Source organism: Typopeltis vanoorti, chromosome 20, assembly GCF_054136105.1.
Source record: "Typopeltis vanoorti isolate ZY-2024b chromosome 20, IOZ_Tvanoo_1.0, whole genome shotgun sequence".
Taxonomy (NCBI): Eukaryota; Metazoa; Arthropoda; class Arachnida; order Uropygi; family Thelyphonidae; genus Typopeltis; species Typopeltis vanoorti.
Genome location: NC_143568.1, coordinates 105,290,733 through 105,309,884, shown reverse-complemented (window position 1 = coordinate 105,309,884; position 19,152 = coordinate 105,290,733). Strand labels below are relative to the sequence as shown.

At 36.0% G+C, this 19,152-nt stretch overlaps 1 protein-coding gene across 2 annotated transcripts in view; it reads left to right on the top strand.

Moving 5' to 3' along the window:
* LOC150095747 (sn-1-specific diacylglycerol lipase ABHD11-like) overlaps positions 1-19,152 on the top strand; it is a 41,239-nt gene that overhangs the window by 15,309 nt on the left and 6,778 nt on the right. Inside the window, exons 4-5 of one of the 2 annotated variants that reach the window (XM_090409898.1) lie at positions 205-387; positions 16,084-16,268. In XM_090409898.1, coding sequence (XP_090266024.1) covers positions 205-387; positions 16,084-16,268 — 368 coding nt within the window. The remainder of the gene's footprint in view (positions 1-204; positions 388-16,083; positions 16,269-19,152) is intronic. The other variant, XM_090409899.1, reaches the window with a different exon arrangement.

Here is a 19,152-nt window from a genome sequence, read left to right as displayed (position 1 = left end):
TACCGTCGTTCTTCCAATTGCGCTACGGAGGCGCCTTTAAGATGTGCCTTTAGAGGCGCCTTTAGATAATCTTTAAGAAAGATTATCTAACTGTTTGTGTAATTAGACTGTATATGGTCAACTTTCAGGTGTGTGTGTGTGTGTGTGTGTGTCTGGTAGTCAATAAATACACATTTTTAATTTCTGTTTTTATGTTTTACCTAGCCAAAGCTTGTACAGAAGTTAATTGTGATAGATATGTCACCACGTAGCCCAGAAGAACAAAGTTACTTAGGGATTTCAGTATATTTCAGAGCAATGATGAATGCTTTGGATGAAGTGCCAAGTGGAATTTCATTATCAGATGCCCGAAAACTGGCTGATAAACTTATGTCAGAGAATGTTCCTGTGAGTTAGTTTATTGTAAGAGAAATAATCTGTTTTCTAAAGTAATTAAGTATAATATTATAACATGAATGTTTTTATTACAACTTTCACATAAAGTGAAACCTGAACATGGAATACTAGAACTCTTCTGGAGAGGCTATAAAATCTCTGTACTAACTTGTATGTATAGCATACTAATTTGTATATATAGTATTCAATGCCAAAAGGAGGGGACTGAAAAGTTCCGATAAACACCTATAACAAAAATTATATTAACCATGCTACCGGCCAGGACGTACATATACATCCAAGTTACTATGGATGCAAAGTGCATATTAAAATTGTAATACCTTCATATTACATTGAAATATATGATGGATACAAAGCGTATGAGGATGTGTATTTGATCCATAATGGCCAGTAAGGTGGTTAAAGTAACTGATATAACAAAAAGAACATACTAGTAGCAGAGTTATGAAGGTAACTTATGTTCTTATATTCTTATATCTTCATATGTTCTTTCTTATAGTTATATCAGTTGCTTTAATATCATTTTTGTTCTAGAACTTTCCAGCCCCTCTCTATATATAGTGTTGACGTTGATAGGCATGCATAATTTTTTTAGGAAAGAAAACATAGGAGGTATTCATATGCACCTTTGTCTTGTCTTTTTGCCTCAAAAAAAAAAAAAAAAGTATCAATTTCACTTCCCCTTCCATTTTTTTAAAAAATGTAAATAATTAGTATGATCCAAATTATTCACACCTACCATAAATATACATCAGCTTAATTGATAATAACTAGGTTTTTTAACTCATATGCAATTATTTATTTATACTAGATGTAATTACTCAGCATGTTTTGCTGTCCATATGACTAACTTCATCATTAGGAGGTTACTTAATATAAATAAAATAAATCAAGGATCATTCCTTGATTTCTGTTTAACCTCCCAACTGGCTAGGACGTCTATAGACGTCCAGCTAAATCTGGATACGATTGAGATCTCCTGTTGAAAGAACATGGATAAGAAGTGCAATTTGGCCTTCATGTCATTTAGAGGATGTGATAATCTCACATTCATGATGTTATATATTTTATATATATATATATATATATTATACTTAATTAGTTGTTACTCGATTATATCCTTTCTTATTCAAAACCTTATTCAATTAAAATCCTACCAGCTGCTCTATTGTTATGTCGTTGCTTCTCTATATTTTACTCTATCGCTATTTTACTTCTTCAGATATCAGGCCTAATATACTTATATCTAGGATTGTTTCCTCTTCGGATACTGGCAAATTTATGTTATGCTGTGCCAGCCAGTATCCTATAGTAGAAAAGGATTTCTACTCAGGGAGACAATACTAGATTCTGAGCCATTCTTACACAATGCTTTACTTTAATGCTGCTGTATAGATTCAGACTGCAGTCGTGACCAAAATCTATAATTACATTTGGATACTGGCAAATTTATATTATGCTGCGCCAGCCAGTATCCTATAGTAGAAAAGGATTTCTACTCAGGGAGACAATACTAGATTCTGAGCCGTTCTTACACAATACTTTACTTTAATGCTGCTGTATAGATTCAGACTGCAGTCGTGACCAAAATCTATAATTACATTTACTTTCTAAATCCTTCCCGCCAAAATAGGTTCTATTTTTATAAGTGGTAGTTTGGAATCGTAATCAGGCATGACTCAGGTTCAGATAAATATGACAAGTTTATTGGAATATCTAAACAGAATACAAAATTCATACACTCGATTATGACTCAATACTAAATGAAACTCGAGTTAAGAGGTTAACATATTCTAAATTAATTAAAGGTCATAAAGCATGCAAAACACAATAACTTCATATTGGGATAGATAGCAAATGATATGAAGTTAAACTAAAATTCCCTTCTGTAATGCTATTCATAAGATAATATAAACAAACATTCTAATGTTACTCAGTTACTAAAATCCACAATTCTGATATCATTAAGTTAATCCTATCACATACAATTACTAAAGATCTCTTCCAAACAATTCTTCTTACTCTCTCAAAGGAGTTTAACTTTCTAATTGGATCAGAGTTTTTTAGAATACTGTTCTTAATTTCACATTTGCATACAATCGTCTCTCTTCTAATGAATTTTATACACAAAATAGAGTAATTTTACCTTACCTAACTTATGCACACGATCCATATCTTTGGGTTCATCCCTTGCTTTCCCGATGCTGTTATGCTCTTGGATTCACGGAATACGCGTCAACGTATGTTCCATGTAAGCTACTGCTGCCAGCATTACGCTGGACACGTGTACTTGTATACTTTCTAAGAATTATTACTTAGTAACTATCTGGTGACTCACAGTTAATCTATACAGCTTAAGTGAGACTTAAAATTAATATTAACAAAATTCTTCCTTTAAGACATTCTCTCATTTAATTCTAGTAGTGATGAAAAGATTAAAGTACATGGAATATAAGATAAAAATTGCAAATTTATACATAAAGTGAAGAAGTTTTACTTTTGATTTCAGCTGATGTGCAGGTATTTCTCTTTATTAGTAAGTTTAGTATGTTAGATTCTGAATGAATGATTTCTTTGCAAGATTCCTTCATTGAGGATCTAACAAATGCCCCCTCTTTTTATAAAAAAAAGTTTTTCTAATTTTTTTTATAAAAACTTTTTGCTTCTCCCTCAATTCTCTGGGGATGAACCTTCCATTTTTTCTGGGCCTTAGTACGTATCTCGGCTCATGTGACTGTAAAATGTCTAATTTGTAATTGCCCATTTAATTTATTACATGCCTAGTTTTTTCTACCTGGTACAGTGTTCTGACATTCCATGATCCAATCTTTAAAATTTTTTGTGGCTTCATAAGTGACTCTTTCAACAACAAGGGTTCTGAAAGACTTTCCCCTTGGTGTGTCATATATCGTTATCCACATCAGACCAGGCTAGATAACCATCTTTGAGGTCTTGCAAGTCACGTGTGTTGCCAGGAGCATTTGTTCATCCAAATTTCCAGTTTCCGTAATCAGATAATTTTTACAGGGAGGGGTGATTAGCCCTTCGCCCAACCCCCAAAGGGGACCCAGCTATACCCCTGGGGACCGCCATTTATTGCCTCTTACGATATGCAGGAGTGCAGTTAGGGTATTCTACTACCTGCCCCAACACGGGGGGGGGCTTTTTGAATACTTAAATATAAGTATTAAATATTGAAATGTTATTTAAAAAAAAAAAAAACAGCTGACGAACTTTCCAGATGGTCATTTTTATTTTTGTTCAAAATCATATTTCAAAAAATACTTCCCAGATTTCTTGAAGGATGCACTTGGACGACTTTGCTTTATAGAGAATAACACGAAATTCTTTAATCATATCACTGAATTTTTTTTTCTTTATATCGTAATCTACTGTTTGCACTTTCACCTTCTTGGTTTCCCTGTATAATTGGTCAAAATGAAATTAATAGTTATGATTTAAATTGATGTGTATATATTTTCTTCTAGTTCAGGTACTATGCTACTATTTTAAAGTAAGCAATACTTTTGCTTATATTTTTTGCTCATGAAATATCAGTTTTTATCAATCAGGAAAACGTGCTACAATTGAAATGTATACTATTTCACCAATAAATAAATAAATAATAAAATAAAATTAATAAATAAAATATATAAATAATAACGTGAACATTTTCACCTTGCCAACACACAGTATCGATGTGATATGGGTTCCAAATTTCTTGTGAGGGAGATTTATGTGTGTGTATATATATATATATATATATATATATATATATATATATATTACAAAGTTTTGTAATAAAAATTCCCGCTACAATGAAGTTCGGCAGAATCAACAATATTATTGCTTTATTTCTTTTGTCAAAATGGTAAAATGTAGTAATAGATTTGAATATTCTCGTGGAAAGGCTTAGACGTTGGTTATGCATTTTTTACTAAATAATTTAAGGAAATTACAACGTCAACTAGGATATACATTAAAATAAATTTTAATATACTTCAATATTTCGGCATCGTCATGTTGCCATTCTCAAGAAACTTAAGAACAAGACACATGCACGCAGGCACAACAAACAGTAAGTGAGGAAGAAAGCAGGAAGCTATTATTTCTCCCAAAGTCCTGATGGTGCCCCCTAGCGGGTAATTGGGCTGAAGGTCTTCTGATGTAGGTTTCCCAAGTTTGAGGCAGTCTCATGCAGCCAAATTTGTTGAGGTTTGGATTGTTTCTTGGGGCTGAAGCTGTTTCCATGAAAAGCCTTTCATATTTGTATTTACTACGGTGTATTATCGTGGCTTTCTTCCACCATATTCTATGGCAGGTATCCAGCTCATGGTCAGCAAGACCAGAGTGACTGTATTAGTGAAACCGGATGTAGTCCTTGTGTTTTGAAATTCTGATATTTGCTGTCCTGCCTGTTTGGCCAAAGTAGGACAGCTTATAGCTGCAAGGGACCTGGTATACACCAGATAGGTCTGGGGGGGGGGGGATGTTGGTCTTTAGTAGAATGGATAAGGGATGTCAATTTTTTATATGGTCTGTAACAAGAAGTTAAGTCATGTTTTTTTAGGATTTTTGTAATTTTTTCCGAGGTGCCTCAGATATAGGGTATGGTGATGGATTAAGAGTAATCCTTGTTGTGAGGGGGGGGGGGAAGGAGTTGTGGTTTACTGGTTTCAATATTTTGTGGATTTTTTGAAACGGTGCTTGAAGCATGGTTTCTCTTTGCAAAAGGCTCTTTGTATTTATAACCGTGCCAGCCAAGCTTGCTCAGGGAACAAATCGCCACAACTCGCCGTTTCCTGAATGATGCTAACTTAGCTATCCAGGCACTCGAAGATGACCTTTCAAGCACCTTAAGCCATGAAATTTGGTCTATTTTATGCGACATCTCGTGCACTGCAGTGGAGAAAGTATGAGATCGACACATCAAAAAATTTGAAAATTTAAAAAAGAACTCAATCTCGAAACCCACAACTTCCTAGTGAAACGGTAGTCAACCTTTCGTCGTTTAGTGCGAAACCTGAAGCACTCGACGCCCTCGCAAGTGGCCACAACTTTGTCATTGCGCCCAGAAGAATACCTGCTGAAGATATTATGATATGAATTGAATGTGGGATACACCTTCCAAACCACATCGGCAATGATATTAGACTGGATGTGGCTTGTGTTCTGACCAAAGCTAAACCACCAAAAGCCAACATGCCCAGTAAGGAAATTAAATCTCTACTAGAATTAAAGAAAAACAAGAAAATAATAATCACCAAAGGGATAAAGGGAATGCTACAGTATTGCTTAACCAAAAGGATTACACAGGTAAGCTGAAAGCTCTATTGTTAGATCAGTCTACTTACCTCCCTATCGAGTACAATCCCACCAACTTGCAAATTAGAAAACTCCACAGGCTCCTTAAGAAGGTCACTTCTTGGCCTGTGGAAATCACTAACAAATTAAAACCATTTAACTCCACATCCCCCCGTATTTATGGACTCCCAAAAATACATAAGGAAAATGTGCCATTACATCCCATAGTGGATGGCATTGATTCCCCCACATACAAACTAGCTAAACATTTGGCCAAAGCTCTCTCACACTATACTGGCAACACACCTTCACACATAAACTCAGCCCACTTCAAAGCCAACATAGAAAACCTTACACTCAAACACACTGACATAATGGTCAGTTTTGATGTCTCCTCCTTATTCACAAATGTCCCACTCAAAGAATCCTTAGTACTAATCCAAGCTAAATTTCCTCCCAATATCACAGCCCTATTTTAGTTCACAATGAACTCAGGCTATTTTGTTTGGCAAGGAAAATTCTACAAACAAATAGAGAGGACAGCCATGGGTTCTCCATTCTCCTCACCCTTGGCCAACTTTTATATGGAGACTTTTGAAGAGCCTTAAACTCTGCCCCACAAATACCAACCATTTGGCTTCGCTATGTTGATGATGTGTTTGCTATTTGGCCACATGGCTCCGATGCACTCCTCTCCTTCCTAACACACTTAAACAACCAACACCCCAGAATTAAATTCACCCTGGAAGAAGAAAAAACACAACTGCCTTCCTTTCTTAGACACACTAGTCACCCACCAGCCTGATGAAACCTTGGTTTTCTCAGTCTATAGAAAACCCACCCATACAGGCAAATACATTCGCCAACAATCCCACCACCCCTCCTCGCGACAATATGGAGTCATTAAGTCACTACACAAAAGGGCTAAACTTATCTGTTCAAATGACAATGCCCTAACTACAGAACTTAACCACATTCTCAACACTTTCTCAGCCAGTGGCTATCCCCCCAAAAAATCCAAAAAGTATTGAAACAGTAAACCATAACCCCCCGTCACAATAAGGATTTCTCTAAATCCATCACCATACCCTATATCCGAGGCACCTCAAAAAAAATTACAAAAATCCTAAAAGAAAAATGACTTAACTTCTTGTTACAGACCATATAAAAAAGAGCATCCCTTATCTACTCTACTAAAGACCTACCTGGTGTATACCAGGTCCCTTGCAGCTGTAAGCTGTCCTACTTTGGCCAAACAGGCAGGACAGCAAATATCAGAATTTCAGAACACAAGGACTACATCCGGTTTCGCCAGTACAGCCACTCTGGTCTTGCTGACCATGTGCTGGATACCTGCCATAGAATACGGTGGAAGAAAGCCACGATAATACACCATAGTAAATACAAATATGAAAGACTTTTCATGGAATCAGCTTCAGCCCTAAGAAACACTCCAAACCTCAACAAATTTGGTTGCATGAGACTGCCTCAAATTTGGGAAACCTACATCAGAAGACTTTCAGCCCATTCGCCCAAGAATACTAACATTGCCTGCTAGGGAGCACCATCAGGACTTTAGGAGAAATAATAGCTTCCTGCTTTCTTCCTCACTTACTGTTTGTTGTGCCTGCGTGCACACGTCTTGTTCTTAAGTTTCTTGAAAATGGCAACGTGACGTTGCCGAAATATTGAAGTATATTAAAATTTATTTTAATGTATATCCTAGTTGACATTGTAATTTCCTTAAATTATTTACTAAAACAAGATTTGAATATTGTTTGGAAAGCTTTTAAACCTGTAGAAATTTAGAGTAGTTATGTAAATTGAGTTCCAGGAGAGGATGGGGGGGGGGGGAAGAATTACAAAAGTTTCAAAATTAGCATAAATTTTGAATGATTCCCTATGTGATATCTTTCATATTATATTTTCAATATGTCTATGGTGGTTACACACTGGATATTATCATAGTGTGCATCCTACAAAAGATGGGATGAGTTATATGTGTGATGGATTCAGTGATTGTTGACTGTCGATCAAAAATGCATGCAAAATGTACATTTCAACACAGTGTTTGGCGATGTTTAATTTCAATTCACAAGATTTTTTGCATCGATTCATGACTGTAGACGAAACTTGGATCCACCACTACACAACTGAGTCCAAGCAGCAGTCAAAACAGTGGACAATGTCCAGTGAAAGAGCACCGAAGAAAGCAAAGACAGTTTTGTCAGCTGGGAAGGTGATGGGCACTGTTTTTTGGGATTCCCAAGGAATAATCATGATAGACTATTTGGAAAAGGGTAAGACAATAACAGGAGTCTATTATGCGTCCATTTAAAAGAAGAACGGAAATAAAAAATGGCCAAGATCGGTGTACAAAAAAGTGCTCTTTTATCAAGACAATGCACTGTCCCACACATTGGCTGTCGCAATGTCAAAATTGCACTAACTGAGGTTCAAATTGGTTTCACACCCACCGTATTCTCTGGATTTGGTCCCATGTGACTTCTTCTTGTTCCCAAACTTAAAAATTTCGCTTGGTGGGAAAAAATTTTAATCAAACAAGGATGTCATCAAGGCTGTCAAGGACTGTTTTGCACAATTTGACAAATCCTACTTTTTAGATGAGATGAAAAAATTGGAAACTAGCTGGACCAAATGTGTAGACCTCAATGGAGACTATGTTGAGAAATAAAGGTGATCTTTTCCAAAAAAATGTGTTTAACTTATGTTTTTACCAAACTTTTCAAATAACCCTTGTAAATCTTGATATCTGAGAAGAGTAATGAAGGTGTTGTTATTGATTTGTAATATTGACTGTGGGGACTGAATAAAGGAATGTGATATGCAGAATTTGATAATTGGGGGGAAGCAGGTGATAAAAACATTAGTTGGCAAGCAGAGTTTACTTGATTAATGCACAGGAAAGTATATATATATAATGGAAGAAGGAGGTAGGGAAAATGAAGCACAAGTCCATTTTTGTAAGTTGTGTAAGGAAATGATGAGCAAGAGAGTAAAAAGTGGATTTTTCACTTAGAGAGAGAGAGAGACTAGTAGGTGAATGGCAACAAGTGGAATTCATTGCAAGAAAGAGAGAGAGAGAGAAAGAAAGAAAGTAAGTGGAATGCAGAGATTGTGAACAAGTTTAATATACAGCACACAGAACTCAGATAATTAATGGTGATCTGTGATAAACAAAAAATTGCTAACACCTTTAAATGAGGCTAGGATGAGTTGATAAAAATAACACTAAGTGACAAATCAGATTTTTTTTTTTCCCCCAGTAGAAATTGATTTTAATGAGGCACCATTAACATTGAGTTCATGAACATACAGAAAAATTGAATGCTAGGTTTGATTGAATGTTTTTAAAATATGCATATGCTTAAACATAAAATAGATTGTTTACAAACGATTTCAGTTGTGTTTTTTGCTTAGCATTTATGGCAGCAGTGACAAGCAGATTGTAAGATTGTGTTTATCATAAAGGATAAAAATTCATTTTTCACATATATACATACATACTCTGCCTGGAAAAAAGTCAACGTTACCCCCATGGGTAAGATGCATTATGCTATGTAATGAGGTACGTGTTTGTAGCCAGTATAAATTGGAGGAGTGTGATGCTCCCAATTCAGTATAACCATGTCCGGGTGAAATGGCTGTGAGATGGGAACTGATGGAGTTTGAAAGAGGCATTGTAATAGGATGCCATGTTGCAGGTCTATATGTTTGGCAAATTGTTGACAAATTGGACCATCCCAGAACAACAGTTAGTAATACCATACTGAGATGGAAGCATAGGGAGTCAGCTGTAAGTGCTACCCACAATGGACGACCCACCACACTCACTGAACATGAACGTAGGGTTCTATGAAGGATAATATGTAAAACTGCCATTCGTTGATCAACATGTTGAATGCAGAGTTCCAGGCATCAGCTGGAACATGAATCAGCACAAAAAACATTCAGAACCGAGGCTCACAACATGGGTTTCCATGGTAGGACCACACTATGCAAGCCCAATATTACTCAAACCATCTTCAGTGATGCAAAGAGTGTGCACAGTGGGATGTGGGAGCTGGAAAGCTGTGTTATAGAGTGGCAAATCTCACTACATTCCCTTCTGGGCAGATAGACAAGTGGTGAATGTCACTTACCAGAGTGCCTAACCTCAAACTATGAAATTCAGACGTGGCAGTGTGATAATATGGTCTTGTTTTTCCTGCTTTGGCCTTGGACCTCTGTTAGTGGTGCTACAACCATTGAACTCTAAGAAGTATCTGAACATTCTTGACAATGCAATGCTCACTACTTTGTGGCATTTATCAATCAAATGCTGAAATCAAAGAGCTAACTTCTTTAAGAAGAGATAGTAACATATTTATTTCTAAGGCCGATAAAAGAAAAGCTATTGTAATCATGAATAAGACTGACTGAGACAAAAGTGTCCAGTCTTTTAGAAGACATCTCTACCTACAAAGAGATCACACATAATCCTGCAAATTCGCAACTTAAACAATTAAATAAATTACTTGATGAGGTCATCAGTTGGGACCCAAATTTTGTGGATAAATTACGCACCTACTTGGAAGAACTCCCCGTTTATATGGTCTCCCGAAAATCTATAAAGAAGGCTATCCAGTATGACGAATCGTGAATTGCATTGATTCTCCTACTTATCGAATTGCAAAATTCTTTAAGTTCTTTAAGTGCTCTCACTGGACATTCCAGATCCTACATAAAAAAATTCAACAGATTTCCTTGAAAAAATCAAGGATTTAAAAAACCAAAGAGTCTGAATTGTGTCAGTTTCGACATTGTATCTCTGTTTACCAATATTCCATTAGCTGACACAGTCAAATTATTATATGAAGATTACCCTCCAGATATCGCAAAGATTTTCGAATTTGTTATCCATTCAGGTTATTTTAGTTGGAAAAACAATTACAAACAAGTTGAGGTACTACCATGGGTAGCCCTTTGTCTCCACCTTTGGCTAACTATTTTTTGAAAGTTCGAAAAGACTATGTTTTCATCCATTCACCCTCAACCATCTCTTTGGTATTGTTATGTTGATGATGTTTTTGCCATTTGGTCACATACTGAAGATGAGCTTTCCACAACAGATAAATAGCCTTCACCCTCGTATCCGATTCACCACGGAAAAGGAAAATTCTGGAAAATACTTTACCATTTTTGGACATCCTGCTTACTCGAACTTCGTCTGATACCTTATCTACAAGTGTCTTTCGAAAGCCCACATTTACTGGCAGATATATTCATAAAGAGTCTGCTCACCACGCATCTCAAAAATTTGGCATTCTTAAATCTCTAATTAATAGAGCACATAAAGTTTGCTCTTCTCCAGAAATCTTACAACAAGAACTTTCCATCATTAAAAAGTTAATCATCATCACGAACCATGGACTCACTGCCCGTTGATGTCTGATGCCTGTTTCACTATCTTCTTCCACCTTTCTTTGTCCAGTGCACAGTGTCGCAGTTTTTGTACACCCATTCCGCACCAGTCTTTTATATCGTCTATCCATTCTCTGTATGGTCTACCTTGTCTGTTTAAACCATCCAAAATACCAAACATAAATCTCTTTATCTTCTGGTCCTCACTCATTCTACAGATATGTCCAAATAATTGCAGCTTCCTTTTTATAATCTTCTGCATTAGATTCTGTTTTGGTTATATCTTCTGATAGAGCTCTTCATTGGTGATTTTCTGTACCCATCCTATTCTTAGAATCTTCCTGTAACACGTTTTTCAAATGCCAAAATTCTTTTTCTTGATTCCTTATTTATTACCCACGTTTCAGATCCGTACAGTACACCGCTGAAGATGCATATTTCCAATACTCTTAGTTTTGTTTGCAGACTGATCACTTTACTTTTCCAGATGTTATCCATGGCCTTCAGATTTTTTCTTCCCTTTGCAATCCTGATCTTTATTTCTTTTTTACAGTCCAAGTCATACATCGGTTTACTTCCAAAATATGTGAATTGTTCTACATTTTCCAGTTCCATCCACTTGTATCTTTTGTTTCATGTTCTTCTCACCAAATACCATTGTCTTTGTTTTTTCAAAGTTCATAACAAGTCCAAATCTCTTTCCTTCCTCATTTAACAGTTTCCGTGTTTTTTGTAGTTCTCTTTCGTCTCTGAAAGTTTATTGTTCACTAGGTTAGACTATGATAAATTTAGTTTAATCCTTTATCCCAGTGAGAGCAAACAAAGTTTGCACCTGAAAATATCATCAGGACTGAATATAGTGTTGTACTATCTTACCTGGGTAAGTAGTGCAACTCGTAGCAAAGGTGGAGCAAGCTACCAACACTCCTATCCCAGTATCTCCCATAATGCAAAACACATCTCCTTGTCGATATGTATACTGTTATGCATTAAGGGATTGGCCACTACCCAGACTAGTTTCGACCTTTATTGAGGTCTCTTCAGTGGGAGCCAGGCCCAGAGTTGGAGATACCAGGCAGAAGCAGTAGCAAGGTCATCTTTACCTATAGGAGTTGCCAAACAGGTACAAACTTTGTTTGCTCTCACTGGGATAAAGGATTAAACTAAATTTATCATAGTCTAACCTAGTGAAAAATAAACTTTCAACGTCTTTCTCTAAATCCAGAGTAATTTAATAAAAAAAGGTGGCAAACCTTTTTTTATTAACTGGAAACAACAGTCAACTGTAGTTTTAACTCCTAGCCACCAGATATGTCTGAAATCCTTATGGTCCGTTGCAAAATGCCAAAATAATAATATGAATAGATTATCACAGCTAAGGAATTCTATTATGACCAAGCCAGGGTTTTCAAAACCAGAACCTGCTGATAATGAAATTCCATTACTATTAAATCAAAAGGTTCTTCAGTCACCTAAAAATAACAAGACTTAAAAGAAAAAGAGACTCTCCTCACCAGTCTTCAGTGGGGTGATATAGCAGAGTGTAAAGTTATGCGTTTTGGGTGAAAAGATTACCAGCTGTGTACTACATTGATGGAACTGTACTCTAGGAAGTTGATGAAGCCAGGGATTTGGGGCTGTTAGTAGATTAGTGGATAAGGAGTTAAAGTTTAGAGGGCATAGTGCAGAAGTGGCTAAAGTAGCTCCTTGGATTACTTGGTTACTGAAGGATACCCTGATGAGCAGAGACAAGCAGGTTATTATACATCCTTGGTAAGACCCCCCATCTTGACTACTGAATGCATATCTGATCACCTTGGTTTCTTGAAGATGAGAAGGTAGAGGGGATCCAGAGGTGAGTGACCAAGAGGGTATCAGTTCTGCGGAATGAACCTTATGGGGATAGGTTGAAGATTTATGGCTTACAGAAATTGGTTGACAGGTGGAAAAGGGATGGTATGATCGAGAAATGCAAATTACTGAAGGGATTTTACAAGATTAATAGAGAGGTAAATTTTCAGAACAGGTCTGGTGGTGAGAGAACCAGTAGCCATCCTTTGAAATTGAGTAAGAATATAGTTAGCGGGGGGGTCAGGACTAGCCTTTTTTCTTGGAGAATGGTGAATGAGTGGAATAGGTTGAGAGAGTCTGTTGTGGGTGCCCTGACTGTGAATGAGTTCAAAGCAAAGTATGATAGATATTGCATGAATGTTGGATGGTGCTTGGCATGATGTTTAGGACCTCTCTTGATGAGTCTAAAGACTCCTTGGAGTATCCCATAATAATAATAATATCAACCTAGTCACATTCATGGCTTCTAAAATAGTTTTGTTGGTTGGCTGAGTGGTTAGCATATCCACTCTCCAGCCAAGAGGCTGCTGGTTTAAATCCTACCAAGGACATGGATGTTTGTGATTGTCCTACTGACCAGTTACCATATGTACTGCTATGACCTGTGTCCTGCACAATATGACCTTTCAGATATTTGCTCCATAAAAATCAAATTAAAAAAAAAAAAACAGTTTTGTTTTGTTTCCTTAAAAAATATATGGACCTTAGTTCTTTTCCTCTCACTTTAGATGATGCATAATTTAACCGCCAAGACCAGATCTCTCTCTCTCCTTGGACTGACTTATCATAGCTATTCCAGGCATAATCACATCACTTCTGTAGCATTTCTATTTTTCTATTTTTTTTCTATCCAGTTACTTATTCTGTACAAATCCTAAATCTGTCCAACCATAGAATACTGCTCTCATGTTTAGGGTGGTGCACTTAAAACCTCTCTAAAAATACTTGATGCTCTTCAAAAGAGAATAGTTTAGTTTATTGATGGCCCTCTCTCTCTCTCTCATACACTTTCCAGCCACTGTCTTATAAGTAGTCCGTTTCCATATTGTGTCTTTTATGCAGATATTTCCAGGGGTGCCATTCAACAGAATTAGCAACAGACTCACCAAAGTTGCTACTCCCATTAAACTTTAATTCTATCTTCTTCAGTTTATGGAACAGTCTCCCCCATAAAACATTCCCCAAGGATGACAATCTTCAGCTCTTCAAGAAGAATATCAACAGACCAATTTGCTCTTGATTCCAGTGCACACAGATTTATTTGCTATAAACCTTGCAGCATGAAAGAAAAAAACAACAGTTCCCGTGAATTTCAGCTGATGTTATTCGCATTTTTTTCCCAGCATGTATGCTATTGTCAGCAGTTGGTCAAATCAATAATTCTGTAGTTATCTTCTGTCATGATGAGACATACTTGTGTTCTAGAAAAAATGATTATCAAAACATGAAGTAGTTAAGTTTATTTTATCTTAAAGTTATTACACAAATCTAGAAGTAGTCTCCATATTTTTTTCTGTAATATACCCCTAGTACCAGTTTTCTATACTTGATATGTCCTGATGGAATCTTATTGCATGCTCATCTCTGACTGCACGAAGTTCATTTGAAAGAAGTCTGAATAGTAGTACAAAAATATTTTTAAGGACATGTTACATTTTATAGTCTGGTAAACTTTCAGTGGTTTTAATTTTTCTTTGCTGAAGAAATTTTCACAGAGGGTTTTGCAAATTTCGCATACTGTTTTCTCAGTATTATTAAAATGTGTTCCTCAAATAAATAAATCCTTGATCTTCTTTGTTTGTCACTTGAGCAATAAAAAGTTTTGTGGGAGCTTACAAAGAGTTGATTCATTACAGTTTTTAAAAGCAGCAGTTTTTAGTATAACCCCTCTATACCTAGAAAAAGTCCTGTAACAAGGAATAGCTTGTCTTGTTGTTTTGACAAATTTTACTCTCTTACTAAATTGTTGCACCTTAGGCTGAATAATGAAATGTCCATTGGAGTTTACTGTATGCTTTCCTATTTAAAGTTTTGGCAGTTTTAGTAGTGGAAATTTTTCACTATGAGATAGACATCTTATAATGAGATCTTATCTGACATTAAATTAGAAAAATGTATTTGCTGCATGCATGCATCCTTTTCTTGATTCATTCATTCATTCACACTACCTATACTCATAACCTCTAATGGCAATCCATTCCAGTAATGTACCACTCCATGAGAAAAAAAAATTAGCTCTCATCCCATTCTTGATGGCATTCATTCTCAATTTCCACCGATGCCCTCTTATCATTTTTCCACAATCCATAAAATGAAAAATTCCATCTTCTAGTATCCTATATGAACCTTTAAGAAGTTTGTAAACTCAAACATATTCTTTTTTCTCCTGTTTACTAGTGTCTGCAGTCCATAAATTCTCACTCGGTCTTAATAATCTGTATTCCACAATCCAGATATCATTGTTAATGTTCTCCTTTGCATGCTATCACTGTATATTTGGTATAACAAGTTGACTCTTGTACCAAATTGAGGGCCTACTGGAATAGTGTATGTATAGTGGATAGTTTACTATAGGGAATTTTTCTTTATAATGTTATTTATTGTGCTTCAATCAGAACTGATCTTCTACAGGCACAGTTTCAATAGTTGTCATAGTGAGCATCTATGTTATAACGGTGTTTCCTATAGTAAGTGAACTGTAATATCACCTAAGAGTGGAAGGGTGACTGTTGCTCATTGCTCTAATAAATCCTGAAAATAATTTGCATTGTTTTATTTTGAAAATGAAAAATTTTGTGAACTAAGGTGGTGTAGCATGAATGGGCTTAATTGAATTTCTTCAAATGATGGAGGTTTCTTTGAAGCTTCTGGACTTCAAGTTCTGCAGGAATGGATCACAATTCAGGTGTAGATTTTATTACCTGTGTTTATAGTCACATCATTAGTTCATGTTTAGGTAGCTTGTTTATTAGTTATAGATATCATTTTCTTCTCTGCTGTAATTGGAAATAATTTGTATGGCAATAAAATGTATTGAATGCATCAAATATATGGCAGTTGTGTATATTGAAATATATATATATATTTTTTTTTTCCCCATAATAACAGGATGTTCGAGTTCGTCAGTTTTTATTAACCAATCTGAAAGAAAAAGGAGGAGGATTTTCATGGAGTGCAAACGTTTCTGTACTAGAAAAGAAGTATGCAGCTTGTCTAAATAAGTTCCCTAGTACATCCGAAAGGTTTGATGGTGATACTCTATTCATCTGTGCAGAAAACTCTGCATATGTTAGGTAATTATCTAGACATATATCTTATGATGCAATGAAATCATATACAGGCAGATCCTAATCCATGGGAGGGTATAGGAGGAAAAAAATTAAGTTTTAAAAATTTTACATAAAGCGCCTTACTTGTATGCCACTAAACAATTGCTGTCTGCAAGGCAGACAGAATGTGATGCACATGTGTCTTCCTAAGTCTTGCTTTGTTTACTATTGAACATGGATGTGCTATATTCATACACTTTGCTTATATAGTGTGCTGTGAAGAGTACAGTCATGAGTGGAAAAAGTGAAAATTCATGTGTAAATGTACCAAAATTGATCTAGAGAATGGAAATTTTAAAGAAATATGAAGGTGGACAAAAATCATGTCATAGGGCATGATCTTGGTTTCACACTATCAACAGTAAGTGCAGTTGAGAAGGATACTACCCATATAAAGGAAAATGTGATAAGGTCAACAATAATAACAAAAAAAAATTGGTTCTGGTCTCAAAAACATGTTGAAAGTGATAATCATGTTCTCTGAGATTTCAGCAGAAATGGCATAATTGGAGAAAATGGATCTATTTCTCTTTGCTTTTAAAAACCATCACAAATTTGGCCAGTTATTAAGAGATTTATGAAAAGGCAATAGAAGAGATTGTTCATTTATCTCTTAATAATTTCCTAAGGAAGATTGACATACCAAAATTTTTTTTCTTGTTTATACTGTATTATGTTATTGTGCATTAATAATTACATATTGAGTTCTAATTTGTGTACATCCTGTGAATGAAACTAACAGAAACAATCTTTAAAATATGTTAATATATATACACATACTGTAAAGATGTAAGCAATATGGTGTAATTCAGAGGTAGGATGAGATAATCCAATTTATGTAACTTTCGTGTTACTTAAAGCTTGTGGAACATTAATAGTTAGAGTTTAACAAGTGGTAAAGGAGTGTTTGAGGAAAGTAATGGCAGACTGCATACCTACAGTCAGGAGAGTAAATTATGGGAGTTAAATAGATGAATATCATTATTAAGCTGGAGCTGCAAAAATAGAAAAAAAATTGTGAAGGGAGGAATTCAAGGAGAAAGGTGACCAACAGGCACAGGCCAGAAGCGTAACCAGTAGTTGCGTCGAGTGTCCATTTAGGTTCCGTCTGCTGTCGTGTGGCTTATGCAACCCAGCTACAAAATTCAGATCAGTTTGACGGTATGGTTGCATTTTTATTGATGTATGAAAGTTTTAAGAGTATAGCGCATCAGTGCTCATCTTATTTGGTGCAATTAATTGTAGGATAACTTTGAATATTTTAATTTATCAATGAATGTGATTTTAAATATGGAAAGTAAAGTCAAACAAGCAATAGCTATGCTTCACACACGCTGTTAATGTAAGAAGCACAAAGGGTTTATGCTTTGTGGTGAGATTAGATTCCCATTAGCAAATATTAGAGTGTGACATGGATCATTTGAATTTTGATACAATTTATAAACACAGCAATATAATGCACACAGAAATCGGAAAAAGTAATCACTTGGTGAAATGAACCAAAGAAAGGCTGAAATAACTCATTTTACTTATTATACACAAGTTCCAACCTTATTCGATTATAATCATAGTGAGAGTATTAGAGTGCAAAAACAGAGGGTGAAAGAATTAATAATTGTGGCGGGTACGAATAAATTGAAAAGTGATAAATTTTTTATGAGAGAGGACTTGAAAGCATTGTTAAAGGTAGCGAAAGAAAAGAGTGACAGAGTTAGAATGGTTAGTCTGTTGCCGCGGTATGACAGAGGAGTTTAGGAGGAGGGCCATAATCGCAAATGACATTATGCGTAGGTTATGCAGACGGTGTGGTATGGAATTCGTGGACGTGTGGAATGAGTTTGAAGGGCGAAAGGACTTATACAAGATGGATGGCCTGCATTTGAATGGACTTGGTGTGCGGAGACTGGAAAGAGTGTTACTGAATGAAGTGAAAATGGATGTGCAAAACCAGGGAAACTAGAACTACCAAGGAGGGGGGAGGGAATTGATATGCAGACATCAGTGAGACAGATGAGTGTAAGAATGTATATAATGTACCCGAGCCAGCACTAAGGACAAAAAATGGGAATGAGTCATTTAGAATAACGCATCAATATAGGGATGGGACTAAGGGATCACTGCATTTCATGTATACTAATGTCAGGAGTATTAGGAACAAGAAGGAAGAATTTTTGGCCTTGATTGGCTCTTCCTGGCCACAGGTTATTGGCATTAGTGAAACATGGCTGACGGAAGAAGATATAGTTAGTGGGATAGAATGTGTAGGTTATAGTGTGTTTAGGAAGGACAGAGAGAATAAAATGGGTGGAGGGGTATTATTGATGATAGCTGATGAACTGCAGCCAAGGAGAATTGAAGTTGTATCGCAGGATAGTGAAAGGAGCTCATTTGAGGCTATTTGGTGTGAGATTGAGACTGTCAGAATAAAATATACAGTTGGGTGCTGCTATAGACCAGGTGATGGAATAGATGGTGGAGATAGTATGCATAGGGAAATTGATGAAATGAGTGGAAGGAGGGTAATTATTATGGGGAATTTTCAACTATGGTAACATTGATTTGGAAGGAGGAGAGGACACATGTGAGGAAGGAAAAGGATTTTATTCAATTATTAACGGATAACTATCTGAGACAGCATGTAATTGAAAATACTAGGGGTGTGAGAGTACTTGACCTGGTAATAGCATCTGAGAATTTGACTGTAATGAATATGACCATGTTGCCACCTATTGGTGAGAGTTATCATAAGGTCTTGACCTGGGAAGTGGCTAAAGGTGTGGAATTTTTGATTAAGACAGGGTATATGTGGAATTACCGTGCTGGCAAGTATGACAAGCTTAGGAGATTG